The sequence below is a fragment of the Epinephelus lanceolatus genome, chromosome 9 (genome assembly GCF_041903045.1).
Source record: "Epinephelus lanceolatus isolate andai-2023 chromosome 9, ASM4190304v1, whole genome shotgun sequence".
Classification (NCBI taxonomy): domain Eukaryota; kingdom Metazoa; phylum Chordata; class Actinopteri; order Perciformes; family Serranidae; genus Epinephelus; species Epinephelus lanceolatus.
Genome location: NC_135742.1, coordinates 5,223,889 through 5,243,834, shown reverse-complemented (window position 1 = coordinate 5,243,834; position 19,946 = coordinate 5,223,889). Strand labels below are relative to the sequence as shown.

At 39.2% G+C, this 19,946-nt stretch overlaps 4 protein-coding genes across 6 annotated transcripts; all 4 read left to right on the top strand.

Moving 5' to 3' along the window:
• The first annotated feature begins 4,655 nt into the window (after nt 1-4,655).
• On the top strand, nt 4,656-6,800 carry LOC144458325 (uncharacterized). Its single transcript, XM_078170461.1, has 2 exons — nt 4,656-4,910; nt 5,010-6,800. The coding sequence occupies exons 1-2, from the start codon at nt 4,739-4,741 to the stop codon at nt 6,425-6,427; spliced, it is 1,590 nt and encodes a 529-aa protein (XP_078026587.1). The 5' UTR covers nt 4,656-4,738; the 3' UTR covers nt 6,428-6,800.
• A 2,045-nt stretch (nt 6,801-8,845) lies between these two features.
• Nucleotides 8,846-12,078, top strand: LOC117252473 (uncharacterized). The gene is made up of 2 exons (XM_033619386.2): nt 8,846-9,129; nt 9,242-12,078. The coding sequence occupies exons 1-2, from the start codon at nt 8,955-8,957 to the stop codon at nt 10,666-10,668; spliced, it is 1,602 nt and encodes a 533-aa protein (XP_033475277.1). The 5' UTR covers nt 8,846-8,954; the 3' UTR covers nt 10,669-12,078.
• Nucleotides 12,079-13,368: 1,290 nt separating this feature from the next.
• On the top strand, nt 13,369-15,925 carry LOC117252554 (uncharacterized). The gene is made up of 2 exons (XM_033619569.2): nt 13,369-13,649; nt 13,800-15,925. Exons 1-2 carry the CDS (start codon nt 13,475-13,477, stop codon nt 15,188-15,190), a joined length of 1,566 nt encoding a protein of 521 aa, XP_033475460.2. The 5' UTR covers nt 13,369-13,474; the 3' UTR covers nt 15,191-15,925.
• Nucleotides 15,926-17,344: 1,419 nt separating this feature from the next.
• On the top strand, nt 17,345-19,647 carry LOC144458299 (uncharacterized). Of its 3 annotated transcripts, none has more exons than XM_078170458.1 (2): nt 17,345-17,626; nt 17,783-19,647. In XM_078170458.1, the coding sequence occupies exons 1-2, from the start codon at nt 17,452-17,454 to the stop codon at nt 19,291-19,293; spliced, it is 1,686 nt and encodes a 561-aa protein (XP_078026584.1). In that variant the 5' UTR covers nt 17,345-17,451; the 3' UTR covers nt 19,294-19,647. The 3 variants fall into 3 exon arrangements, with proteins under 3 accessions (XP_078026584.1, XP_078026585.1, XP_078026586.1); XM_078170459.1 differs by having other exon boundaries at nt 17,494-17,626; nt 17,748-19,647; XM_078170460.1 differs by having other exon boundaries at nt 17,512-17,635.
• The last annotated feature ends 299 nt before the right edge of the window (nt 19,648-19,946 follow it).

The window sequence follows — 19,946 nt, the reverse complement described above, 5'->3', positions numbered from 1 at the left end:
AAAACAATCTGCCTTTAAGTAGGTCTCAAACATGATGTGTAATAACTGTTTTTTTTTTTACATATCTTGTGCTGATAACCGTCTGTTTTACTATGACGCTGCCTGCACACAGACACAGGGGAGATGTGTGTGGAAGCTGTCAGAATATGAAGATGTATAAATGTAGGCCTGCAGCCTCTCTTCCTGTTTTCCCTCTTTTCAGATAAAGAGGGAAGGGCAGCGGGGTAGAGTGAAGGACTCTGGGTGATTACTTCAGCTCTAATGAGGAAAACGTCTTTGCCTCCAGGCTCTCATCCACCTCAATAGTCTGCGAGTGTGTCTGGCCTGAGTTTAACTGTCGGCTCCCTGCAGGACTGAAAGACATAAAGACGTGAGGTGCTGCAGACAGGCGATTAATAGATTTCATTTGGAGGGGGGGGGGCAGAGGCTGCAGCGGATGTGTTTTCCTGCATAAATAAAATATCCAGGAATTCATGAAACATTATGTTTCCTCTCAGAGGAGTCATGTCAGGGCGGGATTTAGAGAAACTCAGGTCATCAGGTAGAAGGGCTGCTAACTGTTCTCAGAGTGCAAACTAAACACAGAGAAGCAGCACTTAGTTACTGTGCCTAACAGAGCTGGAACTAACCTCCAAAGGTTTAAACTTGCACCAACGTGGACCACCTTGCTGCCTTTGACTGCACCTTAAATACACATCATGAACCACCTTGCTCTTTCATCCTGTTTTCATCTCTCTGTTCTTAACTTTTCAAATTTCCCTCAAAAAGGTTTCTTTCTTCCTTTAATGTCTTAATGTAAAGCACATAACTTTTGCACTTTGTATGATGCTTTATACAAATACCTTGCCCTCCTAGAGGTGATCATCACGCAGCCTTGTTCTCTCAGCACTTCAGTTTGTTGACACTGAAAGCAGAGTAGCTGAGTAAGGGAGCTGCAGAGGAGGAAGATGCGGTGTGATTTGACTTTTCACTGACTGGCAGCTGTGACGCCAGTGTTTCATTGACGTCGCCATACTGACTCCCTAAAACATGATGGTAGATCCACAAATGCACTGACTACTACCTGTTTTGTTGGGCTCAGCTGCAGCAGACAAAGTTACACTTAAGTTTGCTTAATTTGCAGATGTTTAAACAATTATTTTGACTCATTGTGCCTTTGTGGTGTCATTGGACAGAAGCAAATGAGGGTAATTAATTTCTTTGTCATTTTTATGTGGAGCATAAAAATGATGAAATAGTCTTCACACATGCCACCAGTCAATAAATGTGCTTCAGCCAGTATATAAATAAAAGATGAAAAATAAAAGCAACAAATCAAATAACTGAATAATTTTAATTACACATAAACAAAATATTTCTACAGCTACAAAAACTTCAGCAAATTATGTGTGAACAAATTCTGTTGAAAGCTGCACATTTTTTATAAACATTCACACATTTGAATTTGTTAGTTTTATTTAATTTTATTTTTTTTCTTTTATTATTTAATATTTTATTTTATTTTACTTTATTTTATTTTATCTTTTTTTTTTTTTTTTATTCAGATACAGACATGCATTTTTTTTCACATGCACACTAACAGGTGTAATACAACTGCAGGCTGTGAAATTATTTGTCAACATAATTTCACAAGCTCAAAATATTAACGACACTCATTTGCTTCCATATAATTGCCATCTGTGTATTTCACTTATTACTAGATTACTTTTTTGCATGTGATTGAATTGTTTATATATTTTTGTGTTGCAAACTTGCTTGAGTGAAATTGTCCCTTATGGGAAAAATAAAGTATTTTAAATTGAACTAAAACACAACAGTTGACTAAACAATCTTCAGGCAAGGTCATCTTTGTCACTACTTTGACATTTAAATATGACAATTTGTAGGAGACAACAGCAACAGGATCTTTAAAGAAAGCAAATGTCTCTCCTGACTTTGCAATAAAGATACAGATGTGTTTTGTCACTGCAACACATCAGAGTTACATTCAGGGTGTTTATGATTACACAGCGAGATATGTTTTGGTGTAGTAAAATATATAATACTGCTGCGTAGAGGTGGAACTAATGAGCTGTCACATTTCATTGAAAAATGTCTGCACTTTGGCTCCATCTTCAGGAAGAATTAGTCTGATACTCAGAGTTACCACTAAATATATAAGAGATGAAATAATCATTTAAAAGAATAAATAACTCTAACTCTATTATCTAACCATGGATTAAATGTATTAATTTCCAAAACTCCACAGACCCATTCTTGTGGGGAAACACAGAATCTCATTATTTCAGCTGGATGTTCATCATTTATTCATTTTAAGATATTCTCTCTACAAGTGTTCCTATTTTACCCAACATGAGCCTCGACAAGAATTTAGGTTGTTTTGTCTAAAAGGAACCAGATATGGTTTTAAATTATTGCTAGCTTTTAGAGCAGCAGCTCATTTCGAAACAAAACTCAGAGGGAAACGAGCTGTTTGGTTCTCGCAGCCTCAGACTCCCCTCAGGCTGGTGTCACTCTGCTCCAATTTTCCAATATCAGATCCTGTCTGAGGGTTTTCTCACATTTCTTACAAGTAAATTTAGAGTACTTTTGACACTTTTGTCGGAGTGTTTCGTCACATATGCCTGAGTTAGCTGTGTGCAGAGATTCTCTCTCACCTTACAAGACTGTTCTGCATCATTAAACACAAGACTGCTGCAAATAAGTTGTTCTGAGTTTTTAAAGGCCTGTTTTTGTGCTTTGATTTGCAAGTCTAATGAATGGTATCAACACTGAGGTAATAGACATTCAATATTTTATTCTTATGTGCCAAGTGTTTCCTTTGCAAACTCTTGATGTAAAATGATTTCAGTGGCAAAGAAATAAAAACCACGTGTCCTCCACCTTCCCTGAAGTTATCTAGTTTACACTCCTTTTGTGATACACTGAAAATATATATTGATCTCTGTGAGGGGAAATTATGATCTATGGATTAAAAAAACATGTGTAAAGGTTGAAGTAAAACAGTAGAAACAAGATCTGTGCACACATAAGTATGAACACAATAATAAATAACATGAAAGTGTGAGGATGAATCTGACAGTTGTAAAATTTGTACTGTCATTAAAAGTATCTATGAGTACAATATGTATGTATAAACACATGCACGTGCACACAGCATGCCACAAGTGAAGTATTTCCACTAGTGTTTGAAATAACATGAAGGACATGGATTTTAATGGTACAGACATAATTAAAAGGCATATTATTCTTAATATCATTAAATACTAAGATTCCTCAGACATGAGGAGGGTCTGTCTGTCGACTGTTTAAATTGTTATTGTGTTTGTTTGTCTGTGCTGTTATACTATATATAAACTATTTTCTTTTACACAGATCCCTCTGAAAACACCTCCTGGTTTTAGATGAGATATGTATAAAAGAATAAAGTCACCATTTTCTCCCTAAAACATAGTTAAACATTAATGTTCATCTCCTGTGATGATCAAGTCGGGTCAAACACTTCCACCAGTCTCCACAGTTCCCAGTTTGCCCATACATGAGCCTCTTAAAGCCCCCTGAGGTCTTTCAACCTGCAGACATTTAAACCTTGAAAACCCTGCTGCTGAGTCACTGGCGCCCCCTGCTGGTGACTCTGATGGACTACCACATTGTTGTCCAATCAAGTCAAGTAATTCCAACATACACGAAAAAAAAAATTCAATTTGCGCAATTAAATCAAATAAAACTGAGATGAAAACAGTATGAAAATGTATGTTTATGTAGCTCAAAACATTTACCCAATTTACTCTAATAAAGTTTATGTAATAGCTGTTAATAAAACCGCCGTACTTCAAATTTGTTGAATTTACTTTGATAAAGTTGAGGTATTTACTGATAAGAAATGTTATGTATTTCAAATGGTTTGATGCTCACCAACAGGGCTGCAAAATCAGTCTCATCTTTGGAAAACCTACTTGTTTGAAATTGCCTGTCGATGAGTTAAACTGCTTTATTAGTGCTTTTTTCTTGTTTTATTTGCTTTGTCTTTTATTCGGTTTTGTAAAGCACTTTGTAACTGTGCTTTCAAATGTGCTATATAAATAAAGTTAATTATTATTATCATTATTATTATTATTAATTTGAAATATTAATCATATTTATTGACAGTAGTGACATAAATGTTTTAAAAAGAAATTCAACATGTTGATGCTCATTAATATATGTGAAATACATTGAATTTAGTTAAAGACATAAACTGTATTAAAGAAAATTAGGTAAATTCTATGAGATATAGTTACATACATTTTCATAGTCTAATCATCCTTGTTTTTATTCAGTTAAATTACAATTTGGTTTTTGACTAAGCTGGATAAAATTGTATATGTAACTGGAACACGTAAACCTAACATTAACTACCTAAAATCTGCAGAGCTTTTCAGGACTGCTACAAAATGATGTATATGCAAAGCTGAGGGGGCCACATTAGCACCAAGACACAAAAATACAACTACATCAATTATTTCAACTACAAACAATATAAATCAATTGAAAAAGCAGCCAATATACTGTTTTTAGACATATCTCAAAAGCGGAACGAACGAACGGCTGGCTCACTTCCGCTGTCGGAAGGTAATAGTGTGACATCCACCGGAAGTAAACAGCAGAGGCGGGAACTGTTAGTTGCATGAACGTATTGAATTAGCTGGAAAACGACAGTCGCAGCACAGATAGTGATTTATTTTGTAACTAAGCAACAATGTCTTCAGCTGAGTATCTGAGAGAGTTTGTTAATGAGAGACTAACTGCTGCTGCTCAAGAAATATTCGGAGTTTTTCATAAAACTATCGTCGAGTATGAAGAAGAGATCGACCGTCAGAGGAGGCTGTTGGATGTCGTTTGGAAACCTGAAATAAGGCTACACAGGATAGGTGGGTAAAATGTGATAGTTTTAAATATGCTGGTGCTAATATGCTCGTGTGTTTACTATAATAGTAGTATCGTGTCCCTTCTGTTGTGTGTTCCTCCAGAGCTCCCACAGCAACATGTGTGTAAGGAGGAGGAGGTTCTCTCTGAGCAGCAGCTCTGTATTCAGGAGAGGAACTCCAGTGTGGACCAAGAGGAGCCAGAGCCTCCACAGATTAAAGAGGAAGAGCATGAGACTGACGCCTCAAAGTTGATCCCTCCTCATGAGGACAGAGACCACGGTGAAGATCAGACTCTGTACTTCAGTCATGATGATGCTCTCAGTGCAGCAGAGGAGGAAGTGGAGTTCAGTGCACCAGGTTCAAGCCCTGTGGTGTCAGAAGAACACAGTTACCACCCGCTCCTCTCTCACAGCTCTCATGAAGCTGAGAGCCAAGATCAGGAAGAAGACGAACATGGAGACTTGGGAGCAACTAGTGACACAGAACCAAAACCAAAGAGAAGACGTCACAAAAGGAAAAATCATGATAACACTGTGAACAAGTCAAACATGTCCGGCGTTTACCGTCATGCTCACACAGGTGAAAAGTCCTTCAAATGTGAAAAATGTGGGAAACACTTTAATATTAAGTTAAAATTGCGGAGACACATGAGAGTCCACACAGCCGAGAGGCCACATTCCTGCACAATATGTGGAAAAAAATTTATGTATAATAGCCAGTTGCTGATACACATCAGCACACACAGTAAAGAGAGGCCGTTTACATGCAAAACTTGTGGGAGAGCTTTCAAACACAGCTGTGATTTGAAAAACCACAGAGTCAGAGTCCTGACGAGTGACAAGCCTATCCTCTGCAAGTTCTGCGGGAAAAGATTCTGTGTGATTTCAGCGTTGCAAAGGCACAAGAGTATCCACTCAGATGAGAAGCCGTATTCTTGCAAGTTCTGCGGGAAAAGTTTCTGTGCGAGTACCGTATTGAAAAGGCACGAGAGTATCCACACAGGTCAGAAGCCGTATTCTTGCAAAATATGTGGAAAAGATTTTGGATATAAAAGTCACTTGTTGGCCCACATGAGAACGCACAGAAATGAGAGGAAGTTTACATGTAACACGTGTGGGCAAGCTTTCAGACGTATCTATGAGCTGACAGTCCACATGAGAAGAGCTCACACTGGTGAGAAACCGTACTCTTGCGAGGTCTGCAGGAAAACATTTTGTGATGTTTCAGTATTGAAAAGGCATATTAGCATCCACACAGGTGACAAGCGGTACACTTGTAAAACATGTGGGAAAGATTTTAGACGGAATAGTGACTTGTGGGTCCACATGAGGAGTCACACAGGCGGGAAGCCGTTTACGTGCCAGACATGTGGGCAAGCTTTCAGACGTGACTATGAACTGTCAGTCCACATGAGAAGAGTCCACGCTGATGGGAAACCATACCTTTGCAACACCTGTGGGAAAATTTTTGTTTCAGTGATTGAGTTGGAAAGGCATGTAAGCGTTCATACAGACCAGTAGTATTCAATTTGAACTGACACAAGTGAGGAGCCACATCATGGCAGCGGTAAAATAACAGAGCATCAACGAACACAGGAGAGACCATTGAGTTGAAACTTTTGTGGAGACGTGTTCACTAACTGAAGGAAACAAGCTTTTGCATTTGAAACTTATTCCTAAAGGGAAATTTTGGTTTATTTCAACCTGTCTCCTATCGTCCTAAATTTGTTTCAAGTGACTAGTGACGAAAAATAATAGTTAGCATGTTAGCTGTTAGCCTAGATACAGCCGGGGCGCATAGTAGCGTCAGACCTGTTAAAACGTAAGTGAACGGGCAACCTTCAAGTGCAAAGTTAGTCCACTAAACAAGCTTTTTTTCCACAAAGACCGCCTCATATCGTTAGGATAAATGTCAGAGAACATATAGAAAACGACATGTAAACGTGTTGTCTTACCTTACCGGTGTGCTGCCATGTTTGTTTATCCCTCTAGTTCTGCTTTCCAAAGCGCGGCTGAAATATATCTCACCAGCTCTAGATAAAGCCCAGCTGGATACTACTCCAGGTGGAGGTGTCTTGTCCTCGGTCACATCCAGACCTTGAAAATAAGGCTGCAACCGGTCCCATTCCTTGCAACAGAGGCATTCCTCTGCTGTGGGCACTGGGGCACAGCATTCACAGGTACACCACCAATCTGCAGAGCTACGCAGCCTTGCAGCAGCCATTCCTCCTCTCTCGTCCTCTACCTGTTGCGCCTCTCTCTCTCCTCCTCCGTTCTTCAATTCCATGAAGCTCTTTGTCAGTGTATCCTTCCAGCTGTTGCTGCTTGTTCAGGCACGGTATGAGATCACTGCTTGTTCTCGCGATATTTCGGCCGCGCTTTGGAAAGCAGAGCTAAATGGTAAACAAACATGGCAGCACACCGGTAAGGTAAGACAACACGTTTACGTGTCGTTTTCTGTATGTTCTCTGACATTTATCCTAACGATATGAGGCGGTCTTTGTGGAAAAAAAGCTTGTTTAGTGGACTAACTTTGCACTTGAAGGTTGCCCGTTCACTTACGTTTTAACAGGTCTGACGCTACTATGCGCCCCGGCTGTGTCTAGGCTAACGGCTAACATGCTAACTATTATTTTTATGTCACTAGTTACTTGAAACAAATTTAGGACGATAGGAGACAGGTTGAAATAAATCGAAATTTCCCTTTAACTGATTATAACATGTTTTCAATAAAGATGAGATGTAAATATATCTTGCTGTAAAGTTTTGCTTCACGTGACTGCACTGCTTACATTTTTGTTTTGTGAATATTTCTTGAGTATTTTTGTGAAATTCATTCAAATAAACACAAGAAGTTTGTGCTCTAAAAAAAAAAAAAAAAGGATCAGCACTCAGTGAATAACCTCCTAAGCCCTATGATAAGCTATTATGGCAAGGCTTAACTATACAGACCAGTGAGCAGTGATAACTAACATGTCTTTGGGGTCATCGGGTGGGAACCTCCTTTCACCGGTGTTTCGTCTAGTTGGTCCCACGACACCTCCAGGAGGCTAGACAGTGATCTCTGGCGTCCCAGAGACACTCCCCTAATGCCAGGTCTCACTGCTCCCCACACTAACCGAACAACCTCCTTTACCTTACCTATACTACCACAGAGGAGGTAGACCCAGGGAAGGAAGCCTTGTTAGGCTATGATAGTGTCTGTAATCTCCCAAATAAAGGAAAATGTTAGTGTCAATGTGAGTGCACAATGGTGGCTGTTGTAATAATGGTGTGATGTGGATGAATGATTCTTGTGTCAGCTTGTGTGGATAACTGCATTTGTCAGATGTCGGAAATTTTTGATGCAACTATTGTTAATAGATTATATGTATTTGAAATATGTATAATTTATTATCAGTAATTACATAAAATTAGTTGAAGTAAATTGGGCAAATTCTATGAGCTACAGTTACATAAATTCTCAGTGTATTCATGCCAGTTTGATTTAATTCCATAAAAAATTTTTTGATTTGTTTTTTACTCAGATGGAAAGATATTCTTTTTGTGATTTAAATATGAAAATGTGACAGACCAAATAATTAATTCTGCAAAGAGTTCTGCACTGAGATCATAACCGGGGACACCACTCAGATCTTCTGATTTTTCTCTACTAACTTGCTCGAGCATCTGATGCTCCAAAACCCATTGTACTTGTTATCATGCACAGAACTGCAGCAGATATGAAGGTTCCCCCACAAACCTCAATACTGCTGTTAGTCAGTGATGCTGGAGTTGATCAGAGCTTTTAAAGACAGGCACAAAATGATGCATTAACAAAGCTGTGGGAGCCACATTAGAATCAAGACACCAAAATCTAACTATCGATTATTTAAATCACAAACAACGGAACGAACAGAACAGTGAGGTCACTTCCGCTGTCGAAACTTCACGGGGTGACACCCACCGGAAGTAAATACAAGCGCTAACTGTTAGCATGTATATTTTGAATTAGCTGGAAAACGAGAGTCGCAGCGCAGATAGTGATTTGTATTGCGAATAAGCAACAATGTCTTCAGCTGAGTATCTGAGAGAGTTTGTTAATGAGAGACTAACTGCTGCTGCTCAAGAAATATTCGGAGTTTTTCATAAAACTATCGTCGAGTATGAAGAAGAGATCAATCGTCAGCGCAAACTGTTGATGAATATCGTTTGGGAGCCCCCAAAAAAGTCACACAGCAAGGGTGATTAAAGCTCATTCATTTCAGTTTTTTAATAATTTGCTGGCATGTCTGTGTTATTTTCCTCTCTACCATCCCATGAGCATCGTGTCCCTTCTGTTGTGTGTCCCTCCAGAGCTCCCACAGCAACATGTGTGTAAGGAGGAGGAGGTTCTCTCTGAGCAGCAGCTCTGTATTCAGGAGAGGAACTCCAGTGTGGACCAAGAGGAGCCAGAGCCTCCACAGATTAAAGAGGAAGAGGAGGAAGAGCATGAGACTGACGCCTCCATGTTGATCCCCCCTTATGAGGACAGTGACCACAGTGAAGGTCAGACTCTGAACTTCAGTCATGATGATGCTCTCAGTGCAGCAGAGGAGGAATCAGAGTTCAGTGCACCAGGTTCAAGCCCTGTGGTGTCAGAAGAACACAGTTACCACCCCCTCCTCTCTCACAGCTCTCATGAAGCTGAGAGCCAAGATCAGGAAGACAGCGAACATGGAGACTTGGGAACAACTAGTGACGCAGAACCAAAACCAAAGAAAAGACGTCACAAAAGCAAAAATCATGATAACACTGTGAACAACCCGAACATATCAGACTTTTACCGTCATGCTCACACAGGTGAAAAGTCCTTCAGATGTGAAAAATGTGGGAAAGACTTTAATTTTAAGTCAACATTGTGGAAACACATGAGAGTCCACACGGCCGAGAGGCCACATTCCTGCACAATATGTGGAAAAGATTTTATATATAATAGCCAGTTGTTGAAACACATCAGCACACACAGGGGTGAGAGGCCATTTACATGCAAAACCTGTGGGAGAGCTTTCAAACACAGCTGTGATTTGAAAAACCACAGAGTCAGAGTCCAGACGAGTGACAAGCCTATCCTCTGCAAGTTCTGCGGGAAAAGATTCTGTGCGATTTCAGTGTTGAAAAAGCATGAGAGAATCCACACAGGTGAGACACCATATAGTTGTAAAACATGTGGAAAAGATTTCAGACTTAATAAAGACTTGTTGGCCCACATGGTAACACACACAGACGAGAGGCTTTTTACATGCAAAACGTGTGGGGAGGATTTCAAACGTAACTATGAGCTGACAGTCCACATGAGAAGAGCCCACACTGGTGAGAAACCGTACTCTTGCAAGTTCTGCAGGAAAAGATTTTGTGACGTTTCAGTATTGAAAAGGCATATTAGCATCCACACAGGTGAGAAGCTGTACACTTGTAAAACATGTGGGAAAGATTTCAGACAGAATAGTGACTTGTGGGTCCACATGAGGAGTCACACAGGTAAGAAGCTGTACACTTGTAAAACGTGTGGGAGAGATTTTGGATATAACAGTCATTTGTTGGCCCACATGAGAACACACACAGGCGAGAAGCCGTTTACGTGCCAGACATGTGGGCAAGCTTTCATACGTAACTATGATTTGTCAGTCCACATGAGAAGAGTCCACGCTGATGAGAAGCCGTACCTTTGCAACACCTGTGGGAAAATTTTTGTTTCGATAATTGAATTGGAAAGGCATGTAAGCGTTCATACAGACCAGTAGTATTCAATTTGAACTGACACAAGTGAGGAGCCACATCATGGCAGCACTAAAATACCAGAGCAACAAACACAGGAGAAACCATTGAGTTGAAACTCTTGTGGAGACGTGTTCACTAACTGAATGAAACATACTTCTGCTGTTGCTACATCTCCTTCAAGGGATAGTTCAGTATTTTTTAAGTGTGGTTGTACGGGGTTCTTATCCATAATCACTGTGCTACATACACTAGATGTCTGTCAGTATGCCCCCAGATTGGAGAAAAAAGCAACACAGTCCAACACAGAGGCCAAGCAATGTACTGCTCTGAAGGAGTCAAACACAAAACGTAAAAAAGCCCCACCTAAAACAAATCTGTATCAGTTTAAGTGTACGCTATACTGACAGTATTTTCACTGCTTTGTCTTACCTTTCCTTTAGACAGCCTGTTTCAACGGGGAACACCTTCAATTCCCCATCTGTGCTCTTGTCAAAGCCACCAGACTCCATTGAGAAAAATAGTCACTTTAGCTCACTGCACACAGGAGTGTCTGGACTACTGCTGCCTCTATCACTTAGTCTGTTTGTGCTATTGTGTGACTTTGGTGAGTCTGAACTAACCCTTATAAATGCTGAGGTCACACAATAACAAACAGAATAACCGTTTGCGACAGCAGTAGACCAGCAGCTCCTGTGTTCAGCGATGTTAAATCACTGTTTTTCTTAGTGGGGTCTGGCTTTGAAGAGAGCGCTTTAACAGCTTCATTTCTCACTGGAAATTACTGTCTGTCATTAAAATATAGCATACACTTAAACTGATTCATTCATTCATTCATTCATCTTCTAACCGCTTCATCCTCTTGAGGGTCGCAGGGGGGCTGGAGCCTATCCCAGCTGACATCGGGCGAGAGGCAGGGTACACCCTGGACAGGTCGCCAGACTCACTTAAACTGATATTAATTTTATTTTAATTGGGACTTATTTTAAATACATTTTGTCACTAACCCCTCCACAGCAGGTCATTGCATAGCTTCTGTCAGACTCCAGCCTGCTTCTCCAAACTAGTGGCGTGCTGACTGACATCTACTGTACATAATGCACTCACTATGGGTAAATACCCCATAATAATAATACCACCACATAAAAACCGACAATTGTCTATGTACTAAAATACAATAAATAAATTCAATATATATGTTAAAAAGACAAGACATACCCAACACTACATTATGCAAGTTCACAATACAATCCCATTTGCAAAAATCTGAACTATCCCTTTAACTTGTAAAATACTTTCAATAAAGATGTGATGTCAGTATATCTTGCTGTAAAATTCGCTTCACGTGACTGCACTGCTTATATTTCTGCTGAATATTTCTTGAGTATTTCTGCGAAATAACTAATCGCCTCAATAAAGGAAAATGTTAGTATCAGTGTGAGTGCACAGTGGTGGCTGTTGTGATGTGGATGAATGATTCTTGTGTCAGCTTGTGTGGATAACTGCATTTGTCAGATGTTGGAATTTTTTTGATGCAACTATTGTCAGATTATTTCAAATATGACATTACATAAATATATACAAAATGCACTCCTTATATGTCAAATATGACATTTGAAATACACAAAATTTAGTAACAGTAATTACATAAACTTTATTGAAGTAAATTGGGGAAATTCTATGAGCTATAGTTACATAAATTCTCAGTTTTATTTAATTAAATTATATAAATGGTATCTTTTGTTATTGTTAATGAATTTCAGATTATTTCAAATATGATATTTTATAATAATATACAAACAAAATAAATATGAAAATATGCATTATGTGTATACAAAAATGACATTTCATAAATATATACAAAATGCACTCTATATGTCAAATATGACATTTGAAATACACAAAATTTAGTAACAGTAATTACATAAACTTTATTGAAGTAAATTGGGGAAATTCTATGAGCTATAATTACATAAATTCTCAGTGTATTCATCACAGTTTTATTTAATTAAATTATATAAATTGTAGCTTTTTTTATTGTTAATGAATTTCAGATTATTTCAAATATATTTTATAATTATATACAAACAAAATAAATATGAAAATATGCATTATGTGTATGTCATATGACATTTGAAATACACTGAATTTATTAATAGGAATTACATAAAATTAATTGAAGTAAATTGGGGAAACTATGAGCTATAGTTACAGAAATTCTCTGTGTACCCATTTCAGTTTTATTTGATTTAATTACATAATTGGTAGTGTTTTATTTTGACTTAATTGAAGATGAATATATATGTAACTGAAATATATAAACCTGACAAAACAGACCAAATAACTAGCCTGAGATTTGCACTGAGATCATAACCGGGGACACCACTCAGATCTTCTGATTTTTCTCTACTAACTTGCTCGAGCATCTGATGCTCCAAAACCCACTGGACTTGTTATCATGCACAGAACTGCAGCAGATATGAAGGTTCCCCCACAAACCTCAATAATGCTGTTAGTCAGTGATGCTGGAGTTGATCAGAGCTTTTAAAGACAGGCACAAAATAATGTATTAACAAAGCTGTGGGAGCCACATTAGAATCAAGACACCAAAATCCAACTGTATCGATTATTTCAATCACAAACAATATTACTCAATTATTGAGTAAGCGGAACGAACGGAACAGCGAGCTCACTTCCGCCTTCGGAACTTCACAGGGTGACATCCACCGGAAGTAAACAATACGAGCGCTAACTGTTAGCATGTATATGTTGAATTAGCTGGAAAACGACAGTCGCAGCGCAGATAGTGATTTGTATTACGAATAAGCAACAATGTCTTCAGCTGAGTATCTGAGAGAGTTTGTTAATGAGAGACTAACTGCTGCTGCTCAAGAAATATTCGGAGTTTTTCATAAAACTATCGTCGAGTATGAAGAAGAGATCAATCGTCAGAGGAGGCTGTTGATGAATATCGTTTGGGAACCTCAAATAAAGTTACACAGCAAGGGTGTGTAAAGAATATTGCTTTTAATAACATAAAATGGAGGAAATCGATTTATATAGAATCCCAGTTTTACTAATTTGCTGGCATGTCTGCATTATTTTCTTCTCCACCATCGCATTAGTATCGTGTCCCTTCTGTTGTGTGTCCCTCCAGAGCTCCCACAGCAACATGTGTGTAAGGAGGAGGAGGTTCTCTCTGAGCAGCAGCTCTGTATTCAGGAGATTAAAGAGGAAGAGGAGGAACTCTGCACCAGTCAGGAGGGAGAGCAGCTTGTACTGAAGCAGGAGACTGATGCCTCCATGTTGACTCCTACTCATGAGGAAAGAGACCACAGTGAAGATCAGACTCTGAACTTCAATTCCGACGACACTCTGAGTGCAGCAGAGGAGGAGTTTGAAATTGACGTATCAGTTACAAGCCCAGCTGTATCAGAAGCTAACAGTGACCAGCAGCTCGTCTCTCACAACTCTCCTGAAGCTGAGAGCCAAGATCAGAAAGAAGGCAAACATGGAGACTCGGGATCAACTAGAAATGCAGAACCAAAGAAAAGAAATCACAAAAGCAGAAGTCAGGGCAACAATGACAACAACTCTGACTTGACTGAGATTAAATCCTTTAAGTGTGAAAAATGTGGCAGCGAGTTTAAGTATAAGTCAGCACTGTGGAAGCACCTGAGAATACACCCAGATGAGGAGCCATATTCTTGCAAAACATGTGGAAAAGAGTTCACGTATAACAGCAGCTTGTTGGCCCACATGAGCACACACAGGGTTGAGAGGCCGTTCACATGCAAAACATGTGGGAGAGCTTTCAAACACAACGGTATGTTGAAAGTCCACATGAGAAGAGCCCACACAGGAGAGAAGCAGAACCTCTGCAAGTTCTGCGGTAAAAGATTCTCCGCAATGTCAGTGCTGAAAAGGCATGAGAGAATCCACACAGGGGAGAAACCGTATAGTTGTAAAACGTGTGGGAAAGATTTCAGACTTAAAAGTGAGTTGTTGGTCCACATGAGAGTCCACACTGGTGAGAAACCGTATACTTGCGAAACGTGTGGGAAAGACTTTGGATATAACAGTCACTTGTTGGCACACATGAGAACACACACAGGTGAGAGGCCGTTTACATGCCAAACATGTGGGGAAGATTTCAGACGTAACTATGAATTAACAGTCCACATGAGAAGAGCCCACACTAACGAGAAGCCGTACCTTTGCAACACCTGTGGGAAAAGTTTCTGTGACTTGTTTGTATTGAAAAGGCATTTGAGAATCCACACAGGCGATAAGCCATATACCTGTAAAACATGTGGGAAAGATTTCAGACGTAATAGTGACTTGCTGGTCCACACGAGAATCCACACGGGCGAGAAGCCGTTTACCTGTAAAACATGCGGGAAAGATTTCAGACGTAACTATGAATTGACAGTCCACATGAGACGAGCCCACAGTGATGAGGAGCCATTCCTTTGTAAGACCTGCGGGGAAAGATTTGACTCAGAGTCTGAATTGGAAAGTCATATAAGTGTGCATACAGACAAGTAGTATCCCACTGGAAGTGAGGAGGAGCCACATAATTGCAGCACTTCTTATCACATACTTTAAAAAATACCAGAGGTTCAATATACAGGGTTCCCACAGTCATGGAAAACCTGGAAGAGTCATAGAAATTTCACAAAGTCTTTTTTCCATGCCTGGAAAGGTCATGGAATTAGCTAAATTCTTGAAAGTTTTGAAAAGTCATGGAATTTATTGTTTGTAATGAAATTGTTACAATAATCTCTCATGGATAATCTTCCACATTATTTAACGTAACGGCAAATTTATTGTGTGTAGCTGTTCAGGGTGGGAGTCACCATGATACCTTATTATCATGTAGGGGTGGGCAATGTGGCCCTAAAATAATATCACAATGTTTCAGAGTATTTGTGCGATAACAATATTCTTGACAGTATGACAATTTAGTAAAACAATATTTTAATTATTCATTTAAGAACATGGAATTGCAACAAAATAACTAAAGTATGAAAGTGTGTGTGAACCCTGATGCACACAGGAGAAACCAGGGAGTTGAAACGTGTTCACCAAATGAATAAAACATACTTTTGCAGTCACTACATCTCCTTAGCTGAATATATCATGTTTTCAATAAAGATGAGATGTTGATATCTTGCTGTAAATTTTCCTTTCACATGACTATATTGCTTTTTTTTCTGTTTGGTAAGTATTTCTTTGAAACAACTGTAATCTACCGAATAAAGGAAAATGTTAGCTGAGTGCACAGCTGTGGCTGTTACACTAATGGTATTATCTGACTGACTGATTCTTGTGTTGATTTGTGTGAATAATAACATTTGCCAGATGTCAAAATATTTTTTTTTTTAATGTAATTACGGTTCGTAAATTCTATGAATTACCAACATATTTAAAATATACAGAATTTATTAACAGTAGTTACATAAACTTTAAGGTAAATTTAAGTAAATTCTGTGAACTATTGTTACATAAATTCTCATAATTTATGAGCTCAGTTTGATTTAATTACATAAATTATTGCTTTGGTTTTTGACCTAATTGGATGGAAATTCTATATGAAATTGAAAGATGAAAACCTGACAAAACAGATAAAATTATTTTGAGTGCTGCACTGAGATCACAGCTGGAGATGTCACTTCTCTTTTAACTGTTATTATTGCTTTAGGTAATCTGTACAAAAAGAACACAGCACATGGGCAAACAGTAATGAAAAGAACAAGTAGGTGAGGTAAAGTAAGACATATATTTTAATTCAATTGTATATACTTTATTAATCCCCAAGGGGAAATTCAATTTCCCACAATTTTTTAACTGGTTTGCCTGATGAAGGTCTAGTACCCAAACATGATAAATAAATTATTTATTGCAAGTTAGACAGTGTGCGGGAGTCCTTTTTGCAACTTTCTGGTCTTCTCTCTCCAACGCACCTGTCTTTTTTAATAGATGTGCAAAGTGTTTCCTTTGCGCACAATTTTTAACTAAAAACAAATCAATGGTAAGATCAATAATCACAGTAAAATAGATAAGTAAGCGAAATTACATTGAAATAAATTCAATAATATTTAAAATAATTAAGTTGATAAACTAAATCAAGGGGGAGACCTTAACCTGGCACATGGAGGGTTGTTAAAGTAGTCCAAGAAGGGCTGCTATGCCTTATGGTATTTTTTAATACGTCCCTGACTGCAATATCTCAGCTCCTCTAGCTTTAGCTGTGCCATCACCTCTCTGACCCAGGAGATATCACCTCTAATTTCTTTACTGACTTTCTCATGGAGCATCTTATGATGTCACAGCTCAAGTATTTTATGTTCCAAAATCCCCTGTACATGTTCTCATACACAGAATTGCAACAGGCATCAAACAGAACAAAAACACAAAGTCAACTTATTCCCCCAAACCTCAGTAATGCTGTAACTGAGATGAGCTTGTCAAGACTGGCACAAAACGATGCTATGTGAGGCAGAGATGGTGCCACGTTAGAATAAAACCATCAAAATCCAACTAGACTTATTATTTCAACTACAAACAATATTATATAATTGAAAAAGCAGTTAACATCCATCACATCAGCAGTGTTATGGACATTATCTGAAAGCGGAACGAACGGAACGCCTGGCTCACTTCCGCTGTCGGAACTTTGGAGTGTGACATCACGCGGAAGTAAACAAGTAGAAGCAGAGATACTGGATGAAGGCTAGTACTTGTCAAATTAGCTGGAATGCGGCAGTCGCGGCGCAGATGATTATTTAATTAGTAATAAAGCAACAATGTCTTCAGCTGAGTATCTGAGAGAGTTTGTTAATGAGAGACTAACTGCTGCTGCTCAAGAAATATTCGGAGTTTTTCAGAAAACTATCGTCGAGTATGAAGAAGAGCTCGACCGTCAGAGGAAAATGTTGATGAATATCGTGTGGGAACCCCAAATTAAGTTGCACAGTACGGGTGTGTAAAGTGTGTTAATTTTCATAGGTTAAAGTGCAGGATTTCAACTTAAATATAACCTCAGTTTTTATACTGGTACTAAATTACTGCCATGTCTGCATCTTCTTCTCCACCATCACAGTAGTATCGTGTTCCTTCTGTTGTGTGTCCCTCCAGAGCTCCCACAGCAACATGTGTGTAAGGAGGAGGAGGTTCTCTCTGAGCAGCAGCTCTGTATTGAAGAGAGGAACTCCAGTGTGGACCAAGAGGAGCCAGAGCCTCCACAGATTAAAGAGGAAGAGGAGGAAGAGCATGGGACTGACGCCTCCATGTTGATCCCTCCTTATGAGGACAGTGACCACGGTGAAGATCAGAACCTGAACTTCAATTCTGACAACACTCTGAGTGCAGCAGAGGAGGAGTTTCAGGTCGATGTATCAGGTATAAGCCCCGTGGTATCAGAAGAACACAGTTACCACCAGCTCCTCTCTCACAGCTCTCCTGCAGCTGAGAGCCAACATCAAAGAGGAGACAAACATGGAGACTCGGGATCGACTAGAAACGCGGAACCAAAACCAAAGAAAAGACGTCACAAAAGCAGAGGTTACAGTAGCACTGTGAACAACTCTAACTTCTCAGAGATTCACTGTAATACTCACACAGGTAAAAAGACTTTCAAATGTGAAAAGTGTGGGAATGAGTTTAAGTATAGGGCAGCATTTTGGAAACACCTGAGAGTCCACACAGGTGAGAAGCCATACTCTTGCAAAATATGTGGAAAAGGTTTTATATATAACAGCGGCTTGTTGGCCCACATGAGAATACACACAGGTGAGAAGCCATTTACATGCAAAACATGTGGGAGGGCGTTCAAACACAACGGTGAGTTGAAAATCCACACAAGAAGAGCCCACACTGGTGAGAAGCCGTACCTTTGCAAGTTTTGTGGGGAGAGATTCTGCGACATGTTGTCATTGAAAAGGCACACGAGTATCCACACAGGTCAGAAGCCGTATTCTTGCAAAATATGTGGGAAAGATTTTGGATATAATAGTCACTTGTTGGCACACGTAAGAACACACACAGATGAGAGGCAGTTTATATGTAACACATGTGGGGAAGCTTTCAGACGTAACTATGAGCTGACAGTCCACATGAGAAGAGCCCACACAGGTGAGAAGCCGTACCTTTGCAAGTTCTGTGGGAAAAGTTTCTGTGAGATGTCAGTGTTGAAAAGGCATGTGAGAATCCACACAGGTGAGCGGCCTTATACCTGTCAAACATGTGGGAAAGATTTCAGACTTCATAGTGGCTTGACAGTCCACATGAGAATCCACACTGGCGACAATCCGTATACCTGCAAAATATGTGGGAAAGATTTTGGATATAACAGTGACTTTAAAAGCCACATGAGAATCCACACGGGTGAGAAACCATATTCATGCAAAACGTGTGGACGAGAGTTCAGACGTCGTGACGGCTTGCTGCTCCACACGAGAATCCACACAGGTGAGAAGCCGTTCACCTGTAAAACATGTGGTAAAGATTTCAGGCGGAACTATGAATTGACAGTCCACATGAAAAGAGCCCACGCTGACGAGGAGTCGCATCTTTGCCAGACCTGCGGGGAAAGATTTGTTTCAGTGTCTGAACTGCAAAGTCATACAAGCGTGCACACAGACACGTAGTTTTCTGTTGTAACACATACAAGTGAGAACCCCAATAACTGCAGCACTTGGGGATTTTTTTTTCTCAAATCACATATTTGGAAAAGAAAGAAAATCCAAGGGAACATTTGCAGGAGAAACCGTTGAGCTGAACCTCCTGTGGAGACGTGTTCACCAACTGAATGAAACACTTTTGCCACATCTGTTACTTCATACAGTTTATTTCCCACAAAGTTGATATGTCAATATCTTGCTGTAAAATTTTGCTTCACATGAATGTTACATTTCTCAATATTTTATGTTTGAAACAACTGTAATCTCCCAAATAAAGTAAACTGCACAGTGGTGGCTGTTACACTGATGGTGTGATTTGGATGACTTATGTTGTGTTGGCTTGTGTGGATTTGTCAGATGTCAGAATTTTTTATGTCATAACTGCTTATAAATATTATGTATTTCAAATATATTGATGAACACTGCAGCAGATATCAGACACATGGTCATCTTTTTGGCAATGATTTGGTTGCCATAGATGGGTGCTACATTAAAATCAGGCCACCAAAATCCAAATACATTGAATATTTATTTAACAGTATTACTTAGTTCATAGACAAGAAGGGTGACTGGATGCCAACCAACCTGGTGAAATGTGACAAAGAGCATAGCTAGCTAGC